The sequence below is a fragment of the Temnothorax americanus genome, unplaced genomic scaffold, assembly GCF_048541705.1.
Source record: "Temnothorax americanus isolate GAGA-0224 unplaced genomic scaffold, ASM4854170v1 Scaffold2, whole genome shotgun sequence".
NCBI classification, from domain to species: Eukaryota; Metazoa; Arthropoda; class Insecta; order Hymenoptera; family Formicidae; genus Temnothorax; species Temnothorax americanus.
In genome coordinates, this window is record NW_027509338.1 from 7,524,375 (window position 1) to 7,549,600 (window position 25,226).

The window sequence follows — 25,226 nt, forward strand, 5'->3', positions numbered from 1 at the left end:
AGATTTTATTCTCCGAAAAATATAGAGTAAGAAATTTTAGAATATTTCAGAATACATAGATATAAAAAATTCTAAATAAGGTGTAGACTTTCCCAACATTTTTGAAAAGTGTTTTAATTCATATAAAAAAATCTAAGAAATTTTCTAAAAAGTTATACATTTATATAGCAATTCTGAAAAATTATGTGAAGAATTTAAAGAAAATTGTTCACTAAGGTATACTAATTGTACGAATTGTTTACATAAAATAAAATCATCAGCAAAAAAAAATTGAATTCTGGGAATGTTATGTGAATTTTAAAAACCTTTATACACATATATAAACAAATTTTAAATTAATAAGCAACTGTAAAAATATTACGATCTATACGATTTCTTTTTTTTTATATTTTTGCGCAGATTTTTGGCAGCCATATTATAGTTTTTCGATATAAAAAGTTGTTCCCAGCGCACGTTGCTTCACCGACATTATAATCATTATATATACCCCGTTTAATTAAATAATTAATTAACGCTCTCATCTTTATCCGTCAGTCTTGTCGCACGTAAACTTGCGAAGGATGGTTACAGGCGAGTAATTATGCAGTATAACATAACAGGACGGATTTAGGACCTTCAACGTAGTAAGTTTTAGAATCCAAACCTAATTGACAATCGCGTTTCGCCGTAATTATCATTCACAATTGTAATATGCTATAGCTTTTACAAATTACAAATAACATTTTACTTTTATTACAAGAAATTAAAGCTTTCATGATTCATTTCGTTAAAGTGCGTGATTGACGGTGTCTATAACCATTGCTTGACAATCGTGAAAGGCACGGAACAACCGGAATGATGCTCGGACGTTCCGCTCTGCTGTATTCAGTATTCAACATGACGACGACGGGGCGACGGTTAATTAATGTCCGCATCGCGGCGCGATACCTACAGTGAACATCGACGGAGTAACGCTTGCTGACCGTCGGCGGCACATTGTTGCTGGCTATGCAGAGATACGTGCCCATCTCTTGCCGAAGCACTCCCGTCAGTTCCAGTGTCTCGCCGACGAAAGTTTTCAGTGCTGCAACCGAGAAGATCAATATTTAGCATTTTTCCGCGCATATGTCTTCTCTGTGCAAAATAATGTCCCGAGAGACGAGATAATCAGTAACATTTTTTTTCAATCTTTCTTTCTTTCAATTGCAAAATTTAATAGTTCTGCATTGTATTTTTAATGACATTAATAATTTAGCATGTGATGGTGCGCAATTTATGCATATGCTATTCCAATAACTTCAGTATGATAGATAAATTCCGATAAAGTTTACTGAGATTTGCGTTCAATGTGTATTTGATGCGCGTGGTCGTCTACATAAAATCGCTGGCATGATTTTCATATGAAAATATATTTTCAACATAAAAGCTTGGACGGAATTCATGTGAGAGAATTGTTTGGGATATTACGTTGAAATTTTATGGCATATTATTAGAATCATCAGTCCCGTTAAGAATGGAAAAAGTACGAAAATTAATATTGTGTAGAAATTTTGCATCAGCGTTCCCAGCCTTTTCAGCGTTAATTATTTCGAGCAACAGCCTTTAACAACTAAAAAATCCGATGTTTGCGACTAATTATGAATAATGAAAATAAGAAAAATCAAAATATTTTAATTATTAAGCCCGTTCCACACTCTCTTTAATTATTAAATATATTTAAAAATAGAGTGTTTTTTAAATAATTAAAATAATACGTACGTGTATTTTGCTGTTCCAATATATTTGCATTTATAAATATTACATTTGTAGAATAGTTCTAAAATCACGCGATTTGTTAAAAATAAGGACATATGCTTTCTGTATCTCTTTTGGTATAAGATTTCAGAGTCGTATCCACCTTAAGAATCATTAGTCGCTTAAGAAAGATTACATTTTTTGTCAAACGCTCTAATTGAATGAACAGCTAAGTTATTTCCAACTTTCGCGCATCCCCGGTGAACTCTTTTTCGTCTCTATTATCCAATCAATATAAAAAAAGCTCGCGCGAAAACCGCTGCTTAAATTTCCACGGGATACAATCAGCCGGGGTTCATTATTCCGACGATCGTCGAATTTCGACCGTCGTTACCGGGAATGCGTTGTAAAAGTTTACAGCGTATATCCAGTCCCGCAATTCCGGGAACGCGTTCGCTCGCCGTTTAATCGGCGACGCGGAGAAATCACGTCGTCACGAACGACGCATCCGCGAAGTGAGGAGATTTCGATTGCCAACTTGGACGATTCGTTTCTCTTACGCCTTTACACTCCCCCCTCGCGACATGCGGAAGAGCTAGCAACAGGGAGGAGACTTTACGATCATATCGTTCGCGCGCTATCGTTCGTTACCCTCCTTCGTCCTTCTCGGGTGAATCTCTCCTTCGGAAGTCCTTCCCGCGTTTAACGAGTGTCACCCCCGGATGTCCTCCAGAGGTGTCTATTTTTACGACGCTTCGGAGATCAGGCTGACACGCGGGTGGGCGAAGGGGGACGATGGCGATGGGAGGACGAAAATGGCACGAAACGGCGATTACGCTCGGAGAATTTCTTCTTTTATGTCTGTTCTTTCTCTCTACCTGCCTCGCAGTTTCTCTCGAGCAATCCCTCCTCCTTTTTTTTTCCTCGCGCGGAAACTCCTCGACTGATCTCTTCAGCGAGAATGACACTAAGAGGACAGGTCGTCGGGGATTCGGAGATCTTTCCGGGCGGGATCGCTGCTTGTACACGGAATGTACTCCGCGTATAGCGGATCTAGGATTATCAGGGTGACGTGGGCGGATTGCTTGTAAGAGCGGTCAATAAGTGCACTTTAACTCGCGAAGCGGGTACGACAAGCGGGCTCCTCTCGTCCTCGTTCTCGACCTCGTCGCGCGGGGGTCGTTAACCCTTGTAAACTTTAATCCTTCGGGTATAGGATTAATCGCGAGGACGAGTTCGCTTGAAGTTTATGGAATCTAGAACGATTCTTCTACAATTTCTCTTAATCCGCGGGAGGCGCTAAGTAGATCTTTGTACGTTATCTCTCACGTCAATGTGAAACTCGTCTCCGCAGAAACGAGGAGACACGCATCGCGACGATAACGAAACGGAGGGTGGCACGAGATTTCGCGTAGGGTGCAATACGTATATATTTATCGATTTATTTATTTTGTGATTAAACTTTGAAGCAGCAACGCGCGTCGTAATAATTTATGGTTTTAGACGTTATACTCTTCCCTCCTCCGCGCGTGCATTGTGGGGGAGCGTGCTTATGTATTTGCCGCGGGGTGTAAATTACCGTTTGCGCTGTAATTAATTACCGAGGGGCCCGAGTAAGCGCAAGAGACGATCGATTATTATTCCGCGCTGATGCGCCCCGACACTTTATCGCCCCGACACTTTTCCAGCCGCGTCGGCACGGCCGTCTTAGAGAATCGACGTAATCGTGGCACCGTCTTCTCGGGAGCTTTATATGCGTATCTCTGACTCCCCCTCGAGTTTAATCCCAATTAACGGCGTGAAAAGAGTGAATATTATCAATAACGCTCATCAAAAAAAACGATTGCGCCGCTTCAATCCCGCGTAACTGGAACTTTTTATCTTCACGCAAAGGATCGTTTTTATTCGTTATTTGTTAGCGATAAAATCAAATGTCGCTCTCGTATTTTAATAATTGGGGCAAATTACACGATAAACGATGACATAGCGCGCTCGACAAACTTTTCTCTGGAATCAGATTTTGATTTTCTGTTTTAAGTATTCTATTATTTCTTATAATGGAATTTATATATATTTGCCATTTTTACATCAGCTTCTACGATACCTGCAGTATTCGATAAATTAAATATCAAAGCGTCCAATTAATTAAATTAGTCTGTATTTGATAATGGCAATAAATCAACGACGCAGTTCAGTAATAAAGGTAAGGTGATCGGGAATGAGAAACCATGTCGGCATGCACGAGCGTTACCTATGACCCTGTTTCTGCAATACGTCCGCTTTGCAGTCAGAATTCGCCGCTCAACGTGCATCCCATACCAAGTCAGATGTCAACACTTTGAACGTTATGAATCCTAAACTATTGTCAAGCTCTAAACTTTAAAATAACTTCGAACTCTCTGACCGACTCGATTTTAAAATAACAAATAAGCAGAATTGTTGTCAAAACTCCGAAAAAACATATCTTTTGCAGACATTTATATATTCTATAAAAACTAGGTTAATTGTTGAATTTTTCTAATTGTTTTTGCAATCTATGCTAAAAGTACGTGCTTCATATTGTTATTCATACTTTCCTTTTAATGCCTACTCGACAGTTCAATTTCTCTAAATTTACACTCGACTAGCATCGAATGCTTGATCAAACAGTGAGATTTTTTGCTGGATTATTATTTTAATAGAAGTTTTAATAGAAATAAATCGTTGTAATAACAAACTTATGTACTGTGATGAAAAACTTAATTAATGCATAATCAGAGTGTGTTTCTGCTTTGTACACAATATTATCGAACCGTTATTAATTGTAGGATTATTATTATTAGAGACATTATATCAAATTCCGTTTGATTAAATGGTAAATGAAAATTCAAGCGTAAGTCTAATACTGTTTTTACATCTCGAAAACGTCACGCGTCAAGCGTTGTGTTATTATTATTATTATTGTTGTTATGCCGCGGAAATCAATTAGTATCATTAAAATCGAAAATATAAAATTATTAACAAATGATTACAAGGAAACATAATTGGCTACACGATATTCAGGTTACGATGAAATATGAGCTGAGGAATTCATTAGAATGCACAGAGCATTTAACAAAATAATGTATTTAACAATATAATTTAAGGTAAATTTAGTACTACAAACTAAATGTAATCATCTTTGTGTAATACAACATACAACGTATCACTATATATGTAGAGCGTTTTCCCCGGGGAATTCGCAAAAGTTTTTGCAAGTATTAATTAAGGAAAGTTTTGATCCTAATTCCGCATATGATATCAGGCTCATAAGGAAGAGAGTGGGTACGCTCTATTTTTAGAATATCCTGTGTTTAAATAAATTCAGTTTACATTGTACCCATTTCGCGTATCTCAGACGGTCGTAATTTGCACTGTTTGACTCTGTTATTATTCCGACGAAATATATGTATACAGTCATCTTGCCAAATGCGTTCGTGAAACATGCGGTTTCAAAGGAATCTCGGATAACTCGATTTTACGAGAATGCCGAGTTCTGCGAATGTAATGCGATTCAAAGCTTATTCTAAAATATCGTCGGTAAGTGAATATAAGTTCATCAGAGCATGGACTGCACAGCGGTTTGCGTGTTACATTTTGAATTTGGCATACCCCGAATCTACTGATGTACGTATCCACTAATGTATGTCTATTGAATGCCTCTCACAGTGATGAACGTTAATTATCATTTACGGTAATGATATCGAGCGGCGTAGGCATCGGATGCATTTCAAATCTAGATCTGATTTATCGCGATTCCGCATTATTATTATTACCGAAATAATATAATATAATAAAAGAGATGATCCTCCCCCTCTTATAATTTTTAATTATTAGAAAATTTGCGTTTTTGTTCTTCGCTCTTTTGTGAAAATTAAAAATTCCTCATTTATTTTTAATATTCCTGATAAAAAAAATTCTCGGTACTAAAGTTTAAAAATATATTTTACAAATTTTATTTTTGGAACCAACGTTGCATCATTCAGATAGAATCTCGCAGATAAGAAATCGCTTTCGAAAGTGACTCGGAAGTACACGCTTACATTGTTTCTGCCCATCTACCCTGAGGATGATGTTGCGGCCGTCCTCTCGTTTCCAAGTGACAATAGGCTTCGGCGAACCGGTGGCGACGCATCGCAATCTTATATTGCCTCCTTCGTTAGTGACCATACCGTCTGCGGACTCGTCGTCCATTATATCGGGCGGTATCACTACTTCCATGTATCCCATCTGGAACAAGGAAACATCAAAAGATTGTCGCATATCGTGGGAAACTTCGGATTTAAGCTTTTATCATTGCAACCTTGTTATATATGTTGTAACATAAGATTTTTTTTTTGAGAAATAAGAATACACACAAACGATATAATAAATTGCTGTTTAACGAGAACTAAATTACAGCAGCAGTCTTTGACAGAATTTTATAGTTATCTACATATTTTATAATTAAAGTTAATTAACACCATTAATCTTTTAATTTTCTATATCGGGATTATTCGACTTTTCATTTAAAATCGCTCTCTAAACTGTATATCGAGATATATCGAATATTACAAAAGAGCTTCCGTTATCGCGCTCTTTGTGCAGCAGCAATCTGAATCATTTCATTATTAAAACTGTTCCTAGCAAAAGGATAAGAACAGATTAATTGCATTTTGATGTACTATGAACGCGAAGATCAGCTAGAAAGAATTCCTTCTTGCGGAGTAAACAGCTCGTAGAGAGGTCATACTAAGGCCGTCCGCGCAAAGATAAGGCTCGGACTACTCACCGGAAAAAAAAGTACAGTGTACTTTTTTTACACAAAGTGTTTTACGGTCCCGAGCACGTACACGATGAGGGTATCCTCGCACGGGTATAATGTGCAGGAGTATAGAATTTACTGGACGAGAAATGGTGCGCACGTAGCCTATCCAATTCGATGAAACGAACATGCAAGGAAATTTATGGTTTTAGGCGAAATAAAATAAACACCGGCTCGAATTTGCACCTTTTATCACACGAGTTTTTTTATTTTATTTTATTTGGTAAACGTGCTTCGTTCTCTCATTATTATACAAAGTAGAGCCAGAATGAGCTCTGCATCCGCCATAATAATATTTTAATATTGCAGTAAAATATCATTTAAATATCGCAGTTAATATTGACTATAACGGTAATATAGTCCGGAATGTGCAAACGTAAAATGTTCACATATTTTATTACATGTAAACGCGTGAATAGATCAAACATAAAATTCCCTGATAATTGACGAAATCAAAACTCCAGTTGCGTTTAATTAGAGAACAAAAAGTTATATTGTTTTACAATGTGTTGCGTGTTACAAAATAACAATGTCGAGCAACAATAATTTATATATTTAGAAATTTATATAAATTTAAAAAATCGAATTTGTATTTTCTAACGAAACAATGTTTAAATACAAAAATAATGCAATTTATTTCATAGTTCTATAATTTTTCAAGCACAAGTAAAAATCTTATTTAATCTAAAAAATTTAAGCTAAGATGTTTAAAAGAGCAAAATGTTTTAATCTTGTAAAATTCAAACAAAACGAATATTATTTATATTATAGGAATTAACAACAATCCGGTATAGTAATAAGTATGTACAAGACCGTACGCGGTATTTATTATCTCGCACGTGTTTGACGCGTTCAGCATTAACTTCATTCAATGTCAGGCCGGAAATATCGTGTCGTCGCCTTGCGAGAAACGTCAGCCGGTATAAACCGTGCTAAAGTGTCACGTGGTTGTGTAAAAAAGACGTCGTTTTACATCCCTGAGCACGTACCGGCGGTCGCCGGTGTGTTATGGGTTAATGTGAAATGTGAATGTAGGTCAAATTTACTGGTCGTGGTGCGGTGCACATGTCCCGCGGAATTCAATGCGACCGGGAGAGCGGGAGACCTTCCGATGCAATATACGGCCCTACAGCGAGATAAAGGTCCCAGAGTGCTCGTCGCAGTGCAAGTAAGACAAATGATAAGTGTGAGTGGGATAACGCGAATGTGTGTGTGTGTGTGTGTATGTGTAAAAAAGAAAAGAGGATAGAGAAGACAAAAGATGAATAGAAGGAGATCAGAATTTTCTAAGGGCAATCAAATATTATGCACAGAGATACGTTTTAATCGGTTAATACAATTTAAACTGGCTACGATTATATTTAGCGTCTTTCATAAATTAGCCGATGTAGACGAATTCCTGAAAACTTTATTAACAATGTTGAAATATTTATATAGCTTGAGCGCTTTCTTCTTTATTTTTACATTTTAATCGATAAAGATTCTTTTTTTAATTTTCTTGCGAGCGCCGGTTTACGAAAAAAATGTAGTAATCGTCTGGTTTAGCAGATAGGCATCCCTACTGGATAAGACGGCGATAAATAATTTCATCGTCGATCGACGGCATAACACTCGGCTCGGGATTTAAGAAGCGATGTTGGGATGTTTCGAACGACCGATCTGAGAACCTCGGGAAAACAGTCGCCCGAGGCCGTACGCACACCTGCTGCACTTCTACGTCGGGAATAATTTTCCGTGCGTCTTCTCAAATGTGTGTGTGGCTTGCGCTGTACCAAAAATCTGCACAATTAAAATGACGCAACGTCGCGTTGCGACAATTTCGTTCCCTATTTCACTGACCGCTACACAATTTCCTCTTTGCGTGAATATTACGTGTTTATGTTGAACTCTCCTTTTCTCTCCCTCTCTTCTTCTAGCCGGTAATGTTGATAAAGTTGTACGAACAATGTTGACAAGATGAATAAAAATTACCTCGAGGTAATGTACGTTTCCGTTTGTCTGAATTCTTTTCTCTAATGCTTCGCACATGCATTTAAGTAAAACGTATTTTATGTCAAATTTGAAACGTTTAAAACTTCCGGAATATTTTACATTTTTATTGATTTTATATTTATACATTTATAGACACACTTGTGACGACTGTTTTTCATTAAAAAAAGACACGAGTTGTTATAAATTCAAGAACACGTGAGTCTTTAAGAACCTGGGGATAAGCTGCACTCTATAATATTAACAACTTGAGATTTTCCACTTTAGATAACGTAAAAAAAAGTCCTTGCTCCTCGTCTCTGAATTCCAGCTGCAGCGGTAGGCCGATATTACAACCGATATTGCACCGCAAAATAATGGTCGGAGGGCCGAAGAAAAAGCGCGCGTTAAAAAGTTATGGTCGGGCTTGTGTATGGAATTTTAAAAATTCCGCCGGACGGATCCGACAAAATTGCGCGAAACCTCGATCTTTTTAATCGAATTACGTCGCGCGGCGCGACGCGGCGCTTTGTCGATGGAAATCGATAGAGCCGCGTGTGTAACGACCTCCGTGCACGCGGTTCGAACGTGGGAACGCCGTCGAAAAATAAAGCGTCGGGTGAAAGGTAAATGGAAATTAATTTAACAGAGATACGTTGTTATTGCGAATGCGCGTTGCATCAGCAGCGCGTTTCAACGCGCCGGATTAATACCGTTTGAAGCGACATTTGCGGTATTTCGAAAAATGCGGGTACCCGTGTCATTAAAACAAAAAAAGAGTAGGAAATAATGAGAAGATGCGTGCGCGCAAATACGCGGAGATACGGAAAAGCGTGGCGTCATTTAAAAAAAGAAATAAGTTAGCGATTTTTAATTACATCACCGTGCTACATCACTCGTTCTACAACGTGTATCTTTGTTCGAGTTGAGCATGTAAACATTTGAGATAGTTAATTTTAGAGTCTCACCTGACTGCGCATAGGGTCGGTATTGACTTGACACATGTAGGTACCGGAGTCGTTCTTCTGGACATTCGACACGTGCAGTTTCCACGTGTTGTGCCCGTTGTGCGTGACGGATAGTCGGTTATTGTGCGCTACCATGTGCGTGTGTATCGCCAGAATAGCTCGGGAATCCGATTTTATCCAGGCTACCTGAAACACCGGAACAGGATTTTATTTCTCGAGATTTATTCTTCGAAACGGGATATAACTGAGTACTTTGCTAATCGAAAAATACGGATAGCCGCTTGAAAATCTGTGTGATCAGAGAATAAAATAAATGTAATACATTATAGCTAACTTATTATTAGCGTATAATTAAATTTGCGGTTTCATTTGATACGTCATTAAAATCCAATGAAATAATAATAATATAAATAATAAATAATGAAAGATTGAAGAAAATAATTGAAAAAAGATAAAAATGTGAGATTTTATCAAATCAAATATATAAACTTATCTAAAATTTATATACCTACAACGCTCGCATCGCCATTCGCAGTAGTCACAAACGGATATAGTCAGACTCATGGAAGAAACGAGTATTTGCAAATAAAATTGAACGTACAATGTGCAAATTTAAATTGTCTTATTGACACACTGTTGGAAAATTTTTGTAGTTTTGTTAAAAAAAAGTCCTTGTTAAAATTTTTGTGTGAAATAATCAACACATACATGTGTAGATTTAACATATGCCTGTTATTTTAATTGAACTTAACAAACTTAAAATGTAAAAAATTATTAAAATAATTTAAAGAATATATTGAAGTAACAAAATTTGAACGTATTTATTAAATGTGTTAAAATTTACAGAAAAAGAGTGTTAAAATTTTCCAACAGTGCAGATATAATTTTTCTTGCTCCACCAGTAAAAATACAAACTTTCAATACTATATATATATGCGTCATATTTATTATATACTTGAAGAGGATGTTTGAAAGAAACACTGCTACATCTCTTTAATCTCGATGTACGTTTTATAATAGATATACATTGCACTTTTTTCAACGTTTCTCTTTAACGTTCAACGTGCTACGGGCGGTAGTTCTTTTTTACGACAGTGCATGGAGAAAAATTATTTGAAAAAGAAAGTCGTACCTTGTACGATTGCAGATGATTAACGACGCAGGTGAAGAAGACGTCACGACCTTGAATCACCGTGTGATTTTCCAAAGGAGCTAAAAACTCGGGCAAAACTTCTGGGGTGATTTGGCCTGGAACATCACAACAATGTAACACGTTAATTACTTTACGTCATTTTTTCCCCTCTCGATAAAACGACTTAATTATTTATCAAAGAGAGACATCGGTGGAATATAATATATATATACAGTACAAATTATTTTTTATGGATAATATAACAAAAACTTTCGAATGTTTGATACAAAAGAATAAATTAAAATGTTATAAAATATTTAAACGAGAATGACACGCACATATAGGCAATAGTAAAAAATATAAAAAAAATGTTTACTGCCCTTACAAACAATTTCAACCCTTCGTCATCGATAAACGAGAAACAAAACAACGCATTTTGCGTTGCGTGTCGCGCTCAGCCCTTTTCAATCTCGCCGGATATCACGACGAGATGATCGCGTCGCGCGCGTCGCGCTTGGAAAAATACGATGCACCGCGAATGCTCGAAAAAAAAAAGAGAAAAGAACGAACGCGCACGACATCGTCGACGAGTAGTGTCTCGTGGAATGCACAGCCGCGATTCGAAGTGCATGCATGAGCGAGCAGCACGCCGTCGATTAGATATTCAAGGCGGAGGTCGAGGATGGGTAGCATCCCCTGCCCCCCCCTCTGGATTTCACCACCGCGCCCTCCAGCCGGTCTGCAAGTGCAGAGAGCCACCCCCCATATTCTCGTATCGAATTCTTGTATGCGTTCATGCAAGAAGGGCGATAAATGGAAAAATTCTTGAATCTCGCAGTCGTAATCCAGACACCGGCCTCGGTTTTCATGGGTCGGTTTTACGATTACCATGGATCAGCCGATCTATCCTCTCACCCATTGCTGGCTCTTTGCCCCCTCAATTTTTTCCTCTCGCTTCTCCACGCTTTCGTTCCGCTCTCTTTCCCGTCCGACCCTTGCCGGCTTTTATATTAACTACTTAAATTTAATTTTCGCTTCATTGAAAAAAACTGCGAGAAACTCCTCGGGAAAACATGGTAGATTTATCAGAAGTAATAGCCGGGCAAAGAAGTAAATAGCTACAACGCATCAAATAAAATATGTTTTAACACAAATTATAATTTATATTGCTACACTGCATTTATGTAATAATTGTCCGTAAGATATCTTTTATTGCTTTTCTTTGAGGTATTTTAATTAAATTGCTCCTCTTCCTTCTTACAATGAATAATATTCAGATATTTTAATCCCGAAATATGAAATAATAGAAAAAAAGACACAGAAGTTCGTAGCGCAACTGAATATCTATTCAGTATTTTTCTCTAGTCTCTTATTCTCCCTCTGCCTCTTCCTCTTTAATGAAGAAACTCTAATTTTACGTTTAATTTTTCATAAAAGTATAAGTTCTTGTAAGCGGCAAAAAGTTCTTGTATGCGTGCATGCGTTCGCGCATGAATGCAGGGCAAAGAGAGAGAAAGAAAAGAGGGAGAGAGAGCGCACACAAAGGAGCGAGAAAGGGACAGAAAACATAACGCGACTATAGTATGCCGCGCTTTTATTGCGCTGGAATTTCATTCCAGGTCTAATTGTAATCAGCGAGGTGTAATTCTAGCAATTTGTCGTAGGGATATCTAATTAATTAGGTCCTTGCGCGAGCGGATAGGACCGACGCTACACAAACGCTCGCGCACGGTCTGCCATCTTCTCGTTAATTACGCCGTGCGCATTGCAGGATGGAATTTTTCATCGGAATTATCACGCACCATCCGCCCAGGAAATTAAGATCGCCGCGATGTTCACGGTTGCACTGCGCCGGAACCAACTTCGTTTTTCTTCTCGTTTTAGACGCCGTTAGATCGTTTTGTTTACGCCAACGTGAGGTGGAATCGCGCCGCCGGGCATCCTCTTGCGAAAATACGTAATCTCGGCGCGATATTGCACTGGCGAAATTGTTCTAACACAGGTACATTTATTAGTCTGGTCTACGTTTATTATATAGTCGATTTTATCGCTTATCGTTTCGAACAATAATTAATATGTAAATTATACAACTCTTTCAACGATTATTTTCGACGATCACATATAGAATAGTAGAAAGTGGAGACAAACGGAGTTTGTAAGTCCATTTTTGACACTAATAGCGTTTTTCACTGGCAGAGCCGGTGCGCACTCAGTGCACATTAAAGCCGTCGTACACAAACCAACGTAAAGTGTATGTTTAATATAATCGGGTTAAATCATGAAATCCTCAATATTCTTTATTGCACTATTTGGTAAAATATGTACTGAGTATTTTATCAGTCGAAATATTTGCATTTTACTTTAAATATTAGAAACTTAAATCAGTGTACAACGGCTTTAATGTGCACTGAGTGCGCACCAGTTCTGCCAGTGAAAAACGCTATAATTCTTCTACGAGCAACTGCGAGAACTAATAAAATCGTCGGGCGTTCTTGCCGCGCAATAAGCACTCGCGAGCGTTAATAAAATAGTTATGCAGCATCTGAAAGCGACCTTTCGCGAGCGGTGTATTAAAGGCGATTATAAAAGTCACTGGGCGTCGTCACTCCCTCCTAATTCAAGAGACGGAACAGAATCCTCGAGACCCCGTCGGACGGCTCTCCGGCGATAGACTTGGGACGAGCGGTATCCGGTGATACCCCGGGTTTTATCCCGGGAAAACGACGGTAAGCCACCCCATACAATGGCGGCCGCGGAGCCGTACGCCGATTCAAAGAGTTTGGATTTTGCTACATGGATTTGCTATATCGTTGAAATCGCGAATCTAAAATGTGCTCCCTGGCCGAACGGTCTCTCGTTCGGGCGAGATAACGGAATGTTCCCGGGCCGAAATGATCGTCAGCCCTGGGGAAAAGTCGCGCGATATGAAAATCTATCCCTATCGCTGTGTTACACACATATCTTAGGGTATACTTCGTAATCGTCCGGAATGCGCAGATCTGTTCAACGTTTCAGGTTCCCCAAGTTGTGTCAGAATAACGCGGGTTCTCACGCAAAAAAGGTGATGCTTTGATAATATCAAACAGGCTTTCTTATACTTAATGTAGTTACGCAACCGTAAACGATGGCTCGTAAAACAACGCTTCATTATTGCTATTGCTAAGAAAATAAGTTATCAAGAAGGATAAAAAAGTAGTTTTAGAGATTTTATTTCGTGTATTCGCGGCAAATGAGATCGAACAGCTGGGAGAACTGTACGACCTCACGCAAGAAAGATGACGCTTTTGACAATGTGAAATTGACTTTGCTACTTAATTACAAGACGTTTAAGCAACCACACGGCGGTTCATGAAACAACGCTTCGCTGTTTGCTAAGAAAATGAGTTATCAAGAGGAATTGAGCGGGAGGAGGACTTTTGGAGATTCCATTTCATGTGATGTTCAGCGAACGAGAACGGCTGGGAGCAGCAAGAAACGCGACACGCTCGAATGCGTATGCTAATAGGCAGACGTGCTCCGGGCAAAAGCGACTATTAGCGTGGGTAGCGACAATGAGCCGATGTCATCAAAGAAACATTTGCGCCTGTCACAGCAAAATTATTTCGATACCTACGCAACTCGCGCGCGCAACTCAGGCAGGCACGATACAAGCGATTGAGAGCCGACAGGAGTAACGAAGAGAACGTTTGTTCCTCACAAAATTAACTTTCGGCTTCGCAATATTAAGTTTCTTTCGGTTTTAAATTAAACGTGGATTTTTCTCTTGCAAAAATTTGACCGTAAACTGAAATACTCCCATATTTAACATTTAACTTTTTGGGTTCTGTTTATGTTCTTCACATTTTATACTACTGCCTATTTAAGTGGCTGTTCTTTATCTTTCTTGTTTCTCTTTTGTTCTGTATTTTGTCCCCTTGAGATCAAATTATCATCTTTATTTTTACAGGTACATATAGCTTGCTAGCTCCTACATCTTTTTCATTTTCTTCTTCATGTTCTTGTAATTATCCGAACTTATCGGAATGAAATCTTGCACATACGCAACAATAAAGTGATATTAATATCGTAGTATTTAAGTTTGTTACGAAATTGAGTCTACACGAGATCAATTGAACAATGAAGTTTTCTACTGTGTACACACTCCAATTATCGATGCCGGAATATTGGAACAACCTCTATTTTTCTTAATTCGGTCTCGAGTACCTATGGCTATAAAAACTCGCGACTCGTGGTGAATCTGAAACGCCCCGTGTATAATGTAATTGAACAAAAGTTCTGTTTTAATTAAAAAGAGAAAAGGTAGCCCGGACCGAAAGGACAATCGAGAACAGGCGGTGGGGGCGACTGTTCGGGGCGGCGCGGGGAGAAAGACAGCGGAATTACTCCGTATTTCCGCGAGGATTAAACGTTCGGCCTTTTTGTTTTTGCTCAAATGTTCCGGATTTTCAGATCGCGGCAGCTCGGAGAGCTAACTCGAAAAATTCCACGGATTCTTGCACGACGAGCGAAAGCGCGCTCGCGAGTTCGCTCGATGCGCGTGTGTTCTCCACCGGAGGGTATATTGCGTAAGACAAAGAACGCGCGACCGCGCGAGGGAAACGGAGGCGGAGGACTACATCACGTGTCGCGCGCGCGGACGACGACGGAATCTTTACGGCAAACACAGAACGCCGAAGGGATTACGCGCAAGAGTTTCGTTAAAAAGTTCCCGGTAACGAAGGATTTACGGCCGTGCGAGACGAAGGTGGCGTGTAAAAACGCCGCCGGGACGCTCTCGCCGAGGAAAGAAGGCTGAGCGAAACACGGCAAAGTCCGCGTTTAAATGGAACGAGATCGCACGTGACCCTGCGTAAATTCAGGGATACCGTCGGTGCAGCGCGAAGTAATTTAAAATGGGGATTGTAAACCCACCTCCCTCGGGATCGCGTCCTCCTCCGCCTATTGTGATACGTATCAAAATTACGCATTATATCTCATAACTCGAGCGCGAGCACGTGTTCTCCCGAAACAAAAGTTAGCATAAAAGTTTAATATTGGGCCCGTGTGTTAAAATTAGTTTGAAATGCAAAGACGATAAAAAATCTATTTCACCATTACTCTCGAGCGAATCATGATAGGTAGAAGGTAGGTGGGAGGAGCCGAAGACAGTTTCAGACACATACAGACAAATGTATGTATTAAGTGTGTGACGCAAGAGGATCTTCTCCCGATGAGGGAGAGGCACGGCTCTCCTCTCTCTTCGGGATACTTATCAGATCGGAGCACGCGCCTATTGATTTTGGCTTAAATGGGGAATCCGCTGGTAGATAGAAGTTAGAGAGAGCCGAGTCTAAGAGCAAGAGCGAGCTGCACTCCCTGATAATACCCGCGAGCTTCTCTCGTACCGAGCGTCACTGTACGTCGCTATATGCCGCCGTAAAAAAAGGGAGCGTGCGTGATTGCGCAATTAAGGACGTGATTGCCGAACGCTTGATGAAAATACGTCGCAGATTGGTACCGAGAAAAAAGATAAAGCGGCTTCTTCTCCAAGGAATTTGGCGGTAAACGAGAGTGCGGATCAAATGTCTAATAGAGGTTTGAAGCAAAATCGTGAAAAAAAAAAGAAATAAAATACAAGGTAGGTACTGTAACAGTGATACAAATAATCTTCATAAATAAAAGGTGCGGGATTCTTTCATATAAATAGCCCACCCCCGCTATTATTTTTAAAAGATTGAATCTGTCCCTATTATAATCGCTCATTATCGGTGCGTCGGGAAATCGTCTTAAAACTTCTTCGAAATATTCCACGTTTGCCAGTAATTTATTTTTACGCACCACGCTGAGAAGGCCCCGGGCAATTCCGTTTGTCTCAGGATACGCCTGCTAGTTTCGTTCCTTCGGTCTGAGAGAGGTGCGGGGATCTTCGCCGAACGAACGAGAAAAAAAAGAGTCGGTTATACGCGCGCCTCCGGTGTACCGTAGGGATTGTCTCGTTAGCATAATCTGTGGGAAGCGCGGCTATATGGGTCTCCTCCTTCCCATGGTTTTCTTCCCAGTCCACCTTTATACTTGTATTCTTTTTCTACGTACTTACACGTCCTCGTCGAATCGTTATTTTTCCCAATACGTTCCCAGGAAAATGCTCGCAATGCCAGCGTGTTTGCAGTTAAGGACACTAAACGCAGTAACTGTGTTTCAATTTCCTTAACCTGGCGCTATCTTTACAGCTTCTCGTAGGTGGGGATATTATTAGGCGATTTTTATAGTCTCAGTTATACGATCATTTTTTTAAATCTCGGATATTAATGCGCAGATTTATTGACGAAAATATTTGAAGTTAATCACTAAAATCTTTTAATAAAGACCGTTAATAGATGCAACATCATTATTGATACTCATACAAATTTTCTGAATAAAAATCATTAAACAAAATATAAAAATACAGAATTATAGAAGTTTTAGAAAGTTTATTTACTATTTGCGCTGCAGCACTTTTAATTATTCTAAAAAATTCTATTTCACACCCAGTTTCACATAATATTCATTGCAACTTTATTCCGCGTTCATGTATTCGCGTCTACTGAGTCAATTAACGGTGGCCGAACTTTTTTTAGCGCGCGGCTTCAATAAATTCTATTTTACGCTCTCTCCATTAAAGATGTCCATTAGCTTCTTCATATATCTCCGCCAGTAATTTTCATACAAATTTCATGTTTTCAATTTCATGTCTCTTATATCTTCATATCAATGCGATATATCGTTATTTTCTCGTAATATTTATTACGTGGTATTACGGCAGTTTCACGCGATTTCGCAGTCTCGCGAAAAGAATTCCGAAGTGTGTGTGTGGTCGGTTAACTACGTTATTCTTTTCGCGAAAGAGGCTCGGCGACGATTCGCGACGCAGCCGAAGAAAAGAATAAACTTCTCGCGTTACAGCGGAGAAACGCATTTGCTTAAACGTATTCGGACACTCGTTTATTTGGCCCGCATCCTTCAACGGCTATCTCCAACCTTCCCCCTGTCCCGAATGCCAAATGAGTTCCCCGTGTACCGCCTTCGGGCGTCTCGCGAAGAAGCGAGTTTTGCCATCGCGCGGGACGACGCGCTGCCAGCAGCGGAAGGAAGACAACTTTTCCACTCCCTATACTACACCGCCAGCCGTGCGACGGTACCATTCGATGCTGCGCTTCGTTTAAAGTCGTAAAAGCGATATAAAGCGGTATAAAGCCTTCTTTCGAGTGACTAACTTCCTCATTTTGCTTTTTATGCTCCGAGACGCGCGTCCCGACTATCGACGCCTCGGGCGAACCTGGAATATGTGACGCTTTATTTAGAATCAATTCTGCGGCCCGTGTTCGTTGAATACATACTCTTTTGCGATTATCACGTTCACTTTTTCCTTATTCTCGAAACAAAAAGACCGAGTATATACGCATTCAAAAATAGATCGCGGCACGCGGAACCTCGCCGTATGTTGATCTCGGACTTTTTCCTGCTGTTTTCTCTCTCTCTCTCTCTCTCTCTCTCTTCTCTCTCTCTGTTTCATGCAAAATCGTGTCATCACGATTTTCACATTGGCGCGACGCTCACGCGTGTTTAATTTAATTACGGCGTATCTCGCTCGCGGACATGCGAATAATTACGGGAAAAAATATAGACGTGTAGTTCGCGAGAGAGCGAAATATCTGTAACATATATTCGGCGCGTTTCAAACGGTTTCACCCATTAAAATCTTCCGGCAAGTGTGTGCAACGCGAATAAATGCCGCTCCATGACGCGAATAAACGTCGATGCGTCCTCCGCGAAGAATTCGAGCCTCGCACACGCACAGACTGTCACCAGGCGCTCCAGAATCTCCTAGCTTCATTTTAATAATAAATCCTTTGCTCAACGTAGGATGAATTTTTTCTCGGGCGAAAAAAAATAATCATCGTAAGAAATTAAAAATGAATGAAATTTTTTGCTGGCGAATCTCGTGCAATTAAATAACAATATCGTCTCACCTATATCGTCCTCTTATAAATTTAAGTAAATTTCCTTCTTTTTCAGAATCCGTTTAACGGGTTAAACATTGAGTGCATGACTAAAAAAAAAAGAGGAAAAAGTTAAAGATGGCCAAAGATAGTGAGCTAAACAAGACTGATCGAGGATCGCGGATCGGAAACGCCTCTCAAGTTTGACGACGGTATTAATACGATATAGTATCGGTCTTGTTAAGTTTGACAACACGATATGTCGCTATCGCGCGACGCCGCCGCCGCCGCCGGTCCCGATACGAGAGAAAATTATTAATTCTCCGATAGAATTTGAATGTATCCATTTGCATTAGTCAACGGCGGAGTTACAGCGACATTCAGTGCAATTGTCGTGACATTTTCAATTATTCCGGTGCCGGCCGGCGTCGGATAGCCCGAGACGAACTTTGTCCATATCGTGCCGCGCCAGTTACATCCACCTTGCTTGACGGATTACGCGGATTACATGCGTCTCGCGCGAACTTCGACGATAGCATTTGATATCGTTGGGACGTAACATGGCAAACATATCTTATTTCTTAGCTTGTTATACGACGTTCTTGCAGGAAGAAAGAGAAATTTCATAATCTTCGGTAAACATAAGTATCAAAGTATCCAATTATGTATATTAATATAAAAATAAAGTTCATGACAAACGTTTTATGAAAATGCGCACTTTTATCTCTCTCTCTCTCTCTCTCTCTCTCTCTCTCCATCTCATAAATTACCCTCTTTGAATGCCCGAAAATCACAAGCTTGTGTAACGAATGGACTAAGCTTCCGTAATGAAAACGCTCGATGTTTATACGCGTAACTTATCGCGTTGCTATTTTATGAGAATTACGTATCTCGCGATATTTAATTACAAACAGCGTATGAAGCTCCAATATACGCGGATGTATCATCGGTAAATCCATCAAAATTTATACGAGCGCAACCTATCCAATCTTTCGCTGAGTTTTTTATAAAAGAAAACTCGGTTGCAAATCTGTCAAAGAATCAGGACATAAATTTTTCACTGAAAAAAATCAGCGCTGGAAATACAATTTGTATCTTTTTTCGTAACATTTATATCTATATATTTTTATTTTTATTTATTTCGCGTCTATAAGTAAATAGTAAATAAATAATGTATATAGAGATAATCTTGACCCTCAATGTAATATTAAATTAAAAATACAGATTTTATGGTTAGATAACAATTGATTTCAATAAGATTGACGATGAGTCGAACGACGAGACAACATAATTTTTCTAGCGTCGATAGTTCGGATATTTAATTTCAATTCAGCTTATTGCCATGCGTTTCAATACGTACATCCATGCACATAGAAATCGACGTGGGAAAACCGGCGCCGCGAATCGCTGATAATGTCGCGAGCAATGACGAACGCCCGAGACTCGTAGGATCCGCCGTGAAGGCGAGGATCGAGGATCCTGCATGAAGGCGACTGTCGGCGCGATATTGAAAATGGAAGCTGGCACTCTCTCCCGCGTGTCATCAGCGCCGTCGAGTCGACCGCCGGATGAAGATGGAGCGGATCGAATCGAAACGATACCTCGCCCCGCATGATCCTTGCGGAGGATTCGCCGAAGCCGCGAAAGCCGATATAAAAGATTTTTGCCAACTCAAGAAGCTCGTAAATCTCGCCCGGGAAACGTGTGGCGAGAATTGACCGCCGACGAGAATACGATCTTATGAATGTAAAGATTGGACCAATTCGCATCGACCGTGAATTAATTTTATCTGAAAAAAAAAATATATATATATATGGCTGCCCTATATATAAATATATTAATTTTTATATAAATAAATAAAGAGAGGAAAGAAGACTTGATATATCATAATATAAAAATTGTGAAAATCTAAAAACAAGTTATTAACTGCAGTATTTTTTATGTCCAGTTAGACATGTAAAAAGTCCAATTTACCTAATTTCTTTGTTTGGTGAATTTATAATGAAATAAACTGGAGTCTCTCAGTTAAAATGGAAATTTTGTTCCTGACACATATCGGAAATCTATTAAAAGTGCCAAGGAATAATGCGGATATAGTACATTGGAATAAGAATAGCCGATGTCACCGCGCGATTTAAAAAACGAGACAAAATATCGATTAATACATTCAATTTTCACCACGAACAAAAAAATATATTAATCTTTTTCATTTTGACTTGAATTTTTATGCATTTGATGTAAAGGTGCGGATAAAAATTTTATAGCGCTCTTTTTTGAAGACAGATTGGATATATCAAGAGCGTATTGCGAGATTATGGGGAGGTGCGCGTTGGGGGACTATAAAGTAATATTTTTAGATATGCATGGAAAAAAGAGTGGAAACATCACGGTTATACGCGACATTAGGCGAGCGCATTAACGTTCGCATTTGTAATTATTACGTTAATGGCGCGATTATTATCGCGCAACGCTGTTCCGCAGTTTTGCAGTGGTATTCGCGTGCTCGGCGCGATATGCCGTTAATTGACGTTTCCGTAAGCAAAAAATACGGATAACGAAATGAATCGAGAAAAATTGCGAACATAATGACGTGGCACCGCGCGCGAGAGAATTCCGCGTCGATACTCGTGTAGAGAAACATCGGTCGCGTTATTTTCCCAAGCGTTATGTAATAAAAAAAGAAATATACGCTTTGTTTCTCTCGCTGCGACTCGGAGCTTACAGACAGAGCTGAAACGCGCTTCGTAAAAATCCCGTAAATTCCCTCGATTCAAAGAAATACCGTAATACTATTTCGTACGATCTCGCGCTCAACCCTCGGAGAGAGGGCGGAACAAAGTATCGGAAGTGAAATAATAAAGAGAGCGGTGGAGCAATAATAAGACCGACAATTAAAAATAAGAAATACCGCCAAAATTAATTACGCCCTCGTCTAAATCCTTTGGTCTCCCTGTCTCTCTCTCTCTCTCTCTTTTAATTCTCGGCGGACAAAAGAGTCGGCATTTTAATACCCACGGAGTCTTTGCCCGTATAAGGTACACTATTATATAATCAACTTTAGAAAAGCTCAGTCAACGAAACGCCGCGATTTCTATCTGCGATTCTTTCGCTTTAGAAATGTACAGTAGTGTGTCTCGTGCAACAGCAGACATACCGAAGGAGAACAAAAAAGGACTGTTTAAGTAATTAACAAAATAATAACAGTGAAAATAATCGAGAGCAAAACTTCTAGTACGAAGAGCAAAATCTCCAGAAGTTAAGGTAAAGATATAATTAATTAACGGCCTCTTCTCTCCAGGAGAAGAAGTGATAAATATGACGCGCTATGTATACGCTTAAGGGCTAACCGTCGGCTGACGAATCCTCCTTAACGCTTTCCAGCGGCGCGGCGTTTCCGAAAAGCTCGAGGCCCGGTTACTTATTGCGGCTGCGGCTGCATCCCGCTGTGGAGCGGGAGATGGAGGCGAGAGGAGGAGGAGGTTTGGACGCGGCGTGCCCGAGTAAATCACGGTGGATTTAAGTGGATCCTACAAACTCCCTCGCGCCGGGGCCACCCCCGACGATGTATCGTCCTGGGTAGGGTCGTTGCGGCGCCGCCGCCGCCACCGCAGCGCGGATATAACCGAGTAAGAGATTCAGAGTCGGGCGAGAACGGCCGGCAAGGTAACATCCGTTGCGTCTTATGGCCGCGGCTTACAACGGAACTTCGTCGATTCGGGGAAAGCTCACGGACACAGAGTAGCGGATTACTCGCCGAGGGCCTAGGGCCTGACACATAAAAGGGCCTTAGGATGGATTATATGGAGTTTATCGTAACACGTGGGACCCACTTTAGATCGAGGGCGACACATGGGTTTTGAAGCGGGCAAGAAAAGAAAATTAAATTCGATATTGTACACTCTCAGAGAAATGGACAATTCGTTTAAAAATTAACAAATGGATAACCGATCAATTATCAATGATATCCGGCTATCATTGATTGGACATTATTATCTAATCTTGATCGGTTTTTCATAATTCCGACATCGGATTATCCATTTGTTAATTTTTGAACGAACTGTCCATTTCTCTGAGTGTAGAGATTGTAACGGTGACTCGAGAAATATAGAGATATCGACAAATTCATATTCTCTTAATTATTGTTATATATTATATTATATGCATCTTGATTCGAAATACTGCGATAGCTGAGAGTTGATATTTGAAATAAGCATTTTAAAAATGCCGTATGTTAAATAGTTTTATTTAATTTTTGAATTGTTGTAAAAAAAATTAGAATTTTACTTAGACGAGAGAAGGAAGACACCATTGTGCGTGTGTAAACTCTTTACTTTTGCCCAAGGAAATGTTTGAGATGTCTGTTATAAATGACAGAAATGTCGATGGTTCAAATAAACATCCTATAAAATATCGCGCATGACTCTTTTATATCGGCCATCTAACCATAACTATCTTCATATTTACATCGTATTCCGCAGCAAATATTCGAGCGCTATTCCCGCTTCGACGTAACGGTTCAGCACACTCGCTGTCGTCGGAACAAACAATATCGCGAAGGAAAGTTGTTGTACGACATCGGGGGAATTTCCGTGCCATGGCTTCCTCATGAAAGTCGGTGCGGTTGAAGGCGACGCCTTCGTGCGATCGTCCCTTTTCGATTCATCCTTTTCCCTGGACCTTCAATCTCGTCCTTTTTCCCGTCACGACGATGTGACGCGGCTCTCCCGCCGTTACGACGGTCCATTTCGCTTCCTTCGCTCGTCCCGGCTCTTTCATCGAATTATGAGAACCGCCATGGCCTCTCTCGTGCTCGGAAATACCGTGACTTCCGGATGACATCGCGAGAAGATCGGGGATGGTAAACGCCAAAAGAATGATCAGAAATTTTTCGCCCGAAGACGAGACGCAGAAATAGCGTCTCTAACTTATCAAGATAGTTGACTTAATAACTTGAGCTCTTAATAACTCGGCTATTCGCTGGATAGACAAAGTTATAGACACATGTAAAAAAATAACAACAATGTGAGAGAATATTCATTTCTTACGAGATTAGAAAGCGTGAACTTTGTGTGAATTCTCACATTCGGGATTTGGCGGGCGATGTCTCAAACAACCTAAACTGTAAACGGATTACGAGAGTCTCAGGGTGCAAACATGAAGAGAAAGGGAGACTCACTCACATAAGCAAAGTTGCAGGACCGCGGCGAAGAGGGCTGCGAGTTTCCGCGCTGCCATGAGAGTCGACCAGTTTTCTGATGAGTCTTCGGGACACCAGTCGGCGATCTGAAAATAGACAAGAAATATTTTTCAATAAACATGCAGCTTGTTAACAGTTAACAAAGCTAACAAGTGAGACTTTCAATATTGAAATATGTCCCTACGATATTAAATATTTATCAATAAGTTGAATAAATCGGATTAATTATTCATATCAGGTTCATATCTATAAGTAAACGCGAGAGATTTTTTCTTGCTCTATCTTCCATCACATATTATTTATTTCCACAGTTTTTTATTTTATTCTTTCCCTGATGTAAAAAGGAGAAAGAGAGAGAAAGAGAACACGTCAATTTTAATTATCGTTTATTTTAACTCTTTCGATACTCTTTGCAGAAATGAAAGGATTGGCGAAGGAGAAAAAGGGAGCAGCCGAGGGAAAGTGGTATATAGCGGAAATGGAAGGAGGGTGAAGGAGCAGAAGATCGAAAGTAGCTTCGAAGCAAACTAACCGCAACGCCAGGAGTTCGACTGTAATTAATGACCACCTCGTAGTTATCCTATCACCCAATTAAGGGAGTTACGCCGAGAGAGGCGTCTTCTCGTTATTTCGACGGGGTTGAAGATCACGGAAGCATATCGTAATACACGCGCACTCGTGACTCGGCTGTCACGAACGGGCGCATATGAACAATAGTTCATGAAAACCGATTAAGTATTAGGCATTGGCGAGGAGCACGTGAGGAGAGTCCTCTGCACGGTCCCTCCTTGACATCTCGGCTAAAAACTTAAAGAAGAAAATAAAACAGCTTTAAAAAAAAGATTTCTCTTGAATAGAAAAGAAGACAGAAATAAGATGTATAGGAAAATACAAGAAAAAAATATCTAAGAAAATGTGCTATATAAATAATAGTTTTATGTGTTAAATTTAAGTAAGAAAACCAGAAATGGCTCAGAGAGAAGAGAGAAATGTATCTATTTTATTAGCGATTTCCTCATACAGCGCACAATGTAAACAACACAAACACAGACGGAATAATAGTAAGCTCTCAGGAAGTTACAGGTTGTAGCAAAGTAAAGTACATTTAATCTTTGTTATACTGGAAGTTGCACTCGAAGCTGTTTTCCAAGGTGGTTGTTGACTAATACTAACGGCACAATCCATATTTTCTTTTATCACATTACTGCCTTTTTCAACTTTTCAAACACTAACTTGAAAGTAAACGCCATGATGAAAAACTTCAATATAACGTTTCAAACTTTTCCAATCTCGTAATAAAGATCTTTCTAAAAACTTGTGTTTTCGAAAACTGTGTATATAGTTGTACGTTCGAGATAAAAAATTACGGCAATTATATGAGAAAACATTAAAATACAATGTCCAAAAAATGTCACAATTAATATTAACTAAAAGATTTATATGTGTGTATGTGTGTATCTATACGTAA

General features: G+C 39.7%; 1 protein-coding gene across 3 annotated transcripts in view; it reads right to left on the reverse strand.

Moving 5' to 3' along the window:
* Nucleotides 1-25,226, reverse strand: part of Dip-lambda (Dpr-interacting protein lambda) — a 197,378-nt gene that overhangs the window by 9,803 nt on the left and 162,349 nt on the right. For all 3 annotated transcript variants that reach the window (XM_077405758.1, XM_077405760.1, XM_077405759.1), the window contains 5 exons: nucleotides 23,742-23,844; nucleotides 10,604-10,719; nucleotides 9,472-9,657; nucleotides 5,775-5,961; nucleotides 932-1,063 (listed from right to left, as the gene is read on the reverse strand). In XM_077405758.1, coding sequence (XP_077261884.1) covers nucleotides 932-1,063; nucleotides 5,775-5,961; nucleotides 9,472-9,657; nucleotides 10,604-10,719; nucleotides 23,742-23,796 — 676 coding nt within the window. In that variant the 5' untranslated portion in view covers nucleotides 23,797-23,844. The remainder of the gene's footprint in view (nucleotides 1-931; nucleotides 1,064-5,774; nucleotides 5,962-9,471; nucleotides 9,658-10,603; nucleotides 10,720-23,741; nucleotides 23,845-25,226) is intronic.